Source organism: Cariama cristata, unplaced genomic scaffold, assembly GCF_000690535.1.
Source record: "Cariama cristata isolate BGI_N322 unplaced genomic scaffold, ASM69053v1 scaffold1005, whole genome shotgun sequence".
NCBI classification, from domain to species: Eukaryota; Metazoa; Chordata; class Aves; order Cariamiformes; family Cariamidae; genus Cariama; species Cariama cristata.
Window position 1 is genome coordinate 23,864 of NW_009616720.1, and position 7,558 is coordinate 31,421.

A 7,558-nucleotide genomic window follows, 5' to 3' on the forward strand; every position below is an offset into this window, starting at 1 on the left:
GCATCAGATCCAACAAAAGCAGTGGAAGTGGGTAGAAAACAATCCAACAGCAGAGAGAAAAACAAAACCATGATTGCCACATAGCTTGAAGGACACGAGAGCTCCTGCTCCCTGTACTGCTGCTTTGCTACAGCGCGGTAGCAGAGATGGCAGATGCTCCGGTAGATGCCATCCCCATTTCAGCTTGTCACCCACGTCCCAGGCAAAGAAGGGCTGGGTAGGATTGCCTCATCCTGAGGACCATGTCAGGCTGTAGGAGAACGTGACAGACACAAACGGGCGTCAAGGGAGAGAGTAAGAATGCCACACCAAAGCCACACTTACAGCGACCAGTTTTTCAGGAGATACATTCACTCCTTTCACATCTTCTTCTTCTGGCTCTTCATTTTCCTTATTGTCAGTGCAAGAGACAGAGTCTTGGACTGAGCAAGTGCTAAGCAAGTCTGGCAAACTGGTAGATGGATACTTCAGAAAATCCCCTTCAGTGGATTCCTACCCGAGAGACAATAAAATATGTTACATTGCATGCAAAAAACCACCAAAGTCATGGTGAAACTGCTCCACTACACCTGCTCAGTGAGAGCCCCCCGTAGCCCTCCCCTCGTTACACACTTTCATGTGCTCAAACTTTAACGGTCCAGTTATAAAAAGCAGACCTGGTTTTAAAGTGCATATATAGTAAACACAGGCTAATACACATCAAAAACATTTAGATTTCATAAAGGAGAATTTAAAATAAATGCTTCTTCAGCAGCCTGCTCCTGCCCACTTTGGATTTATTAAATGTCACTGCAGGCAGACTCATAGTTTACAGACCTCATTACTCATGTCATAGCATCCCAAATCACACTCTGTGCTCCTGCTCTCTCCCTGCAGATGTTCCCTTCACACATTTATCTATCCACATACTTAAGAATAATACACCAACCACCCTACTTAGAGAACAAAATGAAAACTGACCCACCAATCCTCTACCAACTCAGTCCTGATGCTTCAGGATCTGTTTCCAGTCTTTGGCATCTTTTGCGGAAGGCAAACACGTGCATCAGCTGAAAGCAGTGGCCAGACAAGACTGCCGTTTTATTGCTTTCAGAACAAATCCTGCGTTCAAGAGTGCTCACCAGGCCAAACTGCAAGGCTGCTTTCTCATACCAACAAAATAATGCCTGGAGGGAGCTGCTGGGGAACACTTCACCTATTTACACCTTTCCTGACTGCCTGAAAGAGAGCACAGGCTGGATTCCCCACCGCTTGCCTTTCCAAATCCTCCTGCCAGGGACATGAAAACTGTCCAAGTGCACAGAGCGTGGGCCAAACAGATTCACAGCCTGATCAGGAATGTGAAGTTTTATGCTGTAAGATTATTTGCTATGATTATTTTCATGCAGTCATCACATGAACAAGTGTGTAATTTTAAGGAGAAATTTATGCAGTCTACCACCGTGTGCTTTTGCAGAGAGTCCAATTGTCTAAAGGAAATACAAAACGTACCTACTTCAGGTCAATGCGTGTTGTTTCCAGAAAAAACACTGCTGCGGTTTGTAACAGGCTGTGAGCCTACAGAAGGTCTTTAATGAACTTCACTGTCTAACTGAAATGTTAGAGAAGTTATAGGCTCTTCACTTTGAATACGGTGGGATAGAGCCTCTTCTTGAAAAACATGAGCATAAAGCATCCTGGGAAGCCATAAGAGCACCCAGACATTAAACCCACAGAAATCGGCATCAGGTTGGCTGGGGCAATCTGAAGATGAAGCTAAGAAAATTTTTAAAAATGGTGACACAGTTGCCTGCTGACACTTCACGCTCCACCTGGAAATGCAGGTTTATGAGCGGTCTCTTTGGTCGAAGATGTTCCTGCCAACAACCCCAAAGGCCCTGATGGCCAGTCGGCCTCCCACCAAACACCTGCACCAACCCAAACCGGGGAGGAGTAGACTGTGGTCCAGGGAGGAGAGCAAATGGGGATGGGCAGGATCTTCTTAAACAAAGGACAAAATATGGTGTAATAGCCCCTCAACCTCTCCCGTGATGAAAGCAGAACACAGAGCCTCACTGATAAATGAGATCCACTCTCATTTCCCTGAAATTTCATGCTCCTTTATCTGCAAGAGTTCCACTCCAAGCTATTAGCAAGGACAAAATATGAAACCCAAGCCAAGAGATCATCATCAAGAGACCTCAAGCACACAGATAGGACAAGAGATGAGAGCTATGGAGGCTATCCAGGCAGGAAGCAGAAGAGGCTGAGAACAGCCTGCTTTAATTAGCATACATTTTAAGAAAATAGTTTTGGCCAAAACTTGAGTAATGTCTGTGTGAATAAATACAGACTCATTTGCATACTGAACAACAGTCACAATATGAGCAAATCATTAAGTTGGTCTATATCCTGCTGATTCATCACGGATTTATGGCAGTTACTGATACATTTCCCATAGCTCCTAAATTTAGGGGAGCACATGTGCACATGGGATTCCCTATCAAAAATATGCCCTTTCCATGCAGCACTTGCACAAACTCTTGTGGATGTACACTCAAGAGACCACCAAGGAGAGGACTGTACCTTGCTAGCGACCACCAGCTGCACCAGACCAGCGGCCGAGCGAAGGAGAGCCACGGCGTCCTGGTGGGAAAGCCCAACCAGCGACTGCCCGTTGATCATCAGGAGTTCGTCACCTGCCATCAGCCTGCCGTCCCTGCGGAAACAGAGCGGGAACACGGAGCTGCAGGGCCGTCTTTCCCCAGTGCTGGGCTCCAGTGGCACGTGGTGGGACATGGAGGCACAGACAACACGTGATCTGGCTGACGCTAAGCTTGTATTGATCAGGGCAGTGCTGTTTGCCCAAAAAAGTGGCTCAGAAAGGTGCCCCCAGGACATCACTGTTACAACCAGAGCCATTTCACCCTCTTTGCAGGGCTGAGATCCCTCAAAGCTTCTCCGTGCCCCACCGGAGTTGGTCAGGGAGCAGCAGTGAGCCCATCTCCTGCCCGTCAGGGAGCAGGGCCAGGGCTGGCAGTGAGCACTCCGGGTTGCATGACCCACACTCACCCACGGCTGATCCCATGGGAAGGGCCCATCTTCCAGACAGGGACTCAGGGAAAAAGCCTCACAAGTCATCAGTCTCCTTGATTTATGCTCCATCACCAAGCAAGTGTTTGATCTGTCTGTAGTTTGGACTAAACATGCTGGAAGAAGCTTCAGTGGTCAATCACAAAAATAAGTTTTTAAGCTAAAAATGCCATATTCGCATCCTTACACAACTGGAGGGCAAAACCCCCACACCCGTCTCAGGAGTCTGGCTAACAGCAATGGCCACAGGTGCTCCATCACACCCACTCCTGCGAAGGCACCGCCGCCATCTCACCTGTGTGCGGAGCCGCCTTCCTCCACGTGGGTGATGATGATGCTGTGAGGGGACCGCTTCGACCCTCTGCCTCCCGTTATCTGGATTCCCAGCCCGTCCGTCCCCTTCAGGATGTGCATCTTCCATATGCGGCAACCTTCTCGCTGAGAGAAAACGTGTAGAGAGTCCTTGAATTTGGGTTTGGACACTGAGAGAGGGCTGGGAGGGTACAGGAGGGAGCTGTTTAGCACCTTGCTGCCCACCACCACACATCTGCATAGCTCAAGCTATATGGGTGTTTTTGCTGAGCTTTGCTGTGTTAGCTGTTGTCCAAGCGAAGGAGGCAGAAAGGAGGAGGCAGCACAGAGCAGGGTCAGCACATAGAGGTTTCCTTGCAGGGCTGTTTGCAGATTTTCTGAGCCACACAGAGGTGCTCCTTTCAATGCCCTGATCCTTTCCGAAGCAACAAGCGGCCAAAACTCAAGGATGACTTGTGCAGGGCTGCAGAGGAGCAAGATGTTGTTCAAGGGGGACCCTGAACACCAGGTAGCACAGCTGCTACTACAGCAGGGGCCAGACTGGCATCACACAGCAGTGTTTCCCTCTCTGGAGAGGTTGGCAGGATTTGAGATGTAGGAAAGAAAATATCAGCTTCATATTATGAGCTGCCAATCAAGTATTTCTTATTGGACAGCTGTTGTACAGACTGTAAATAATAAATTTACCCATCGCAGAGAGCAAGTTTTCAGTATAAGCAAAGTAGTAAGTGATGTTTAGGACACCTTTATTTTATTTTTTTTTTTTTAATGATTACAAATATTTATCCAAACACTGCTTTACAAACTCCAGAGCAATACAAAATGCAAACAAAAAACTAGTTCCCATGAGTCCTACCACAGGACTGGGCACAAGGAAACACAAGTGTGGCAGGTATCAGCAGAGCAGAAAAAGAAAGAGAAAATAAAGCAAGCAAGCAAGACGCATAAGGCGATTGTCAGGACTCTCTCAGAGAGGAGGAGAACCAGGATAACAGAATTATGAGAAACCCAAGGAAGTTTTCAAGCTTGCAAGACAGCAAAATGCACAATTTGAAGCCAATTTTTAGGCCATGTGTTACAGTCAACGAGCACCAGGTCAGCTATTTCTAACTGGGTCTGTTATGCACACAAGTAACGCTCTTGCAGCACGCAAACGCCCAAGCAGCAAAGACGATTAAAATTTCACATCAAACTGTGAAGAGCACATACAAATTGCTGCTTGTTTCTGAGAAGGGGAACTGCTAAATATATCAGCAAACTCAAGGGTTGTGGCAGAAACCTGCAGATTTTAGGCCAACGCTGTTTATCAGAGCCTTTATTAAGTGCAGAAAATGTGCTTTTTTTTTTACCTGATCACTGGGGCCCGACACTGAAACTTTTAAATGCAATGCAAGATGAGTTTTTCAGATACAGGAACAAAGAGGTCACTATCTACACCAGTATCTTAAAAACAAAGCGAAAATAATAATAATAATGTTACACAGCCCTAGACCACACGTAGGAGAAACAGGAAAAACAAACCAGGTGTCTTAAGAGGTAACCCAAAAGTTTGAGCCTGAAAACACATACACCTGTGGGTAATTTGTTAACTGGGAAGTCATGCACATAGGCAATATCCCAACAGGTTTAACTGGGATCCTCAATGCATCGATAAAAGCCCAGTCTCCTGCTGAGTAACAGGACGTGTCAGGACAGGGAGTACTTAGAGAAAAACTAGAGTGATACATGAGATGCTGTGTTAAATGCAGGGGCAAGAGTCAACTGTATTTATCTACTTAAAAAACAGGACCAAGCTACAGCATGAAAATGCTCCAGAGGGGTTTTATTGCTATAAAGTACCTTGCAGCCCCATAACAAACACTGTGTAAAAGCGAAATACAATCTCTCTGCCTCCCCAACCAAGCACAGGCTGAAACGATGACCATCTATTCTCCTCACAAGATGCCACTCCGAGTGTCACCTTGTTAAATCCAGTTTGGAAGAAGACCCTCCAATAAAGTTTAACAATGCAGTCATAAAATTGCATTTAATGATTTGCAAAAGCTTTTTGGAATGTGAGTTATGCAAAGGCCCACGATATGCAGTGCCTAGCTTGCATTCCTCAGCATTCCTCACTATCACATATCTTATTAGGAAGAAAAAAAAAATCTCGAATTTATTCTTAGGTGACCCACTCTCAAATATTCATTTACATACCAAAGCACTTAATAGCAGCAAATGGCAAGACTCTGCTGCTCTTAATGCAAGCACTATCTTACACCCCTTGAACTCCCACTGAAATCAAAAGCACTTGCAAACTAAAGCACTACTCAGTCCCAACACGGGCAGCAGAACGCAGGCACAGCAGAGACAACAAAACCATCTGGCACATACCCAAACATGTATTTCTTTCACTTGTTTTCCAACGACACGGTCACCATCCCCTGCGTAAGACAAGGCTGTCCCTCGAGTCCTTGCTGGTCAGCTGCATGCATTTCATTGGGAATAAACAATTTGGTGTCGACTGGAAATCAGATCCCCTCACTGTTCTTTCCCTCTTCTTCATAAAACATTCATAGCTCTTCATTCAACCACGTGCTACAAAGCAAACGTCCCCCACCAATACACATGTACTTCCGAGGTATGTCACTCCAAGACTTTGAAAGCTAAGTATTAAAAAGCAGATTGCTAGCCTTTGCTTAGGGCCTCTTGGAGAAAGGAGGTGTTCAGCAGAACACCCTTCCCCTCCGCACGAAACCGCTACCTCTTTTGCACAGAGCAGCCTGGGATACTTCACAGCCAGCTAGGAAAAGATGCACATTCAAAGCAGCAGCATATGTGATTCCATCACAGGAAACCCTTAATAGTAAAGCTCTGTGCCAATTCCAAGGATTTGTAGAGGCATTTAAATTTTACTTAAAACCAGTCTTCTTGAGTTATTGGAGATTCCCAGGTTCAACAACACAAAGCCCAAATACTTTAAAAAAAGACAAGGAAAAAAAAAAAAGGTAGAGTGATTCACATCTTTAATTCTGAAAATTTTTAAAGGATCGTATTGTCAAGCTTTCCTTCATAAACAAAAAGACTGCAAGCTCACTTAGTCTTTAAATGAAAGCTAGGATTCTGGTGTATTCACTCTACTCCAGAGCCTGACAATATCCAGGGGAAACTCCCAAGTGTAGTTAGATTTGGCAGTTTGCAGGTCTGATGTCACCGTCCTCGGAGCCTGCATAATCGTTGCCCAGAGGAGGACAAGTTTAACTGCCGACCGGTCTCTGAACGGCTGCACAATTCTGGTTATTGCTTGGCCGCTGTCAGTTTCACACTCCTATTAACATCTGAACTTTTCCATCCTCTCAGAGTAATTCCCATAGCTTCATTTATAAATGACAGAACAATCCCCCCAGCTTCGTGCACAAGTGACACAATAAATACGCACACATGCACCCACCTCTCTCGCTGCAAAAGTAGTTCATGCCTAAAGCACAGAGATGTGCTGATGCCAGTCCAGCCAGGTATCTCAAACTCCAGACATCTTCAGCACGGACAGAGAGAGAGGCACTACCAGCTCCTGTCGCAGCCAGGGACTAAGCAATACCCAGCTCTGGTCACTCTTAAGAATAAGGAGACCAACCTACACCCCTTAACCAAAAGCAGGTCACAATAACCAAGCTCAAGCACTTGAGAACCCAAGCGGAAAGGGCTCACTAGATAACATGGGCTGAATACCTGTGTATGACAATCCAGAAAATTTCATGCCATTCACCTCAGATGGGACACTCAGAAAGACACTGATGCTTGCTTTGAGAATGTAAAGGAATAAGCAGCCAAAATTTCCCTTTCAAGATTAGTTCCCCACCTCCTGGGAGCAAATGTTAATGCCGCTCAGATCCACCCCGTGGACTTTGCTTGTAAATCCAGAGCAGCCCCCCCAGAGGGACTGTGGATTCCTCTCGATGGAAGGGTTTTGTGGACATGATGGACCGAGACTTGTCAAAGATGGTCTCACAGAGGAGATGAGACCCAGTCATGTCTTGAAGTCCCTTCCAGACCTACATTTTTTGACTTCCCTCACAGAGCAAGCTGAAACACAAATGGTCAAGTCAGGCTGCAGTCGGGTGAACAGCTAATTTTTGTTCGCTGCAGTTACATCACTCCTAGGTGACTCAACTTCCCTCCTAAATTGGCTCTTCCG

General features: G+C 46.0%; 1 protein-coding gene across 1 annotated transcript in view; it reads right to left on the minus strand.

Annotated features, from left to right (window-relative positions):
* Positions 1–267: 267 nt before the first annotated feature.
* Positions 268–7,558, minus strand: part of LOC104161720 (PDZ domain-containing protein 2-like) — a 16,422-nt gene continuing 9,131 nt past the window's right edge. The window contains exons 2-4 of the mRNA XM_009700251.1: positions 3,368–3,510; positions 2,566–2,698; positions 268–492 (exon numbers count right to left, since the gene is read on the minus strand). Coding sequence (XP_009698553.1) covers positions 283–492; positions 2,566–2,698; positions 3,368–3,510 — 486 coding nt within the window. The 3' untranslated portion in view covers positions 268–282. The remainder of the gene's footprint in view (positions 493–2,565; positions 2,699–3,367; positions 3,511–7,558) is intronic.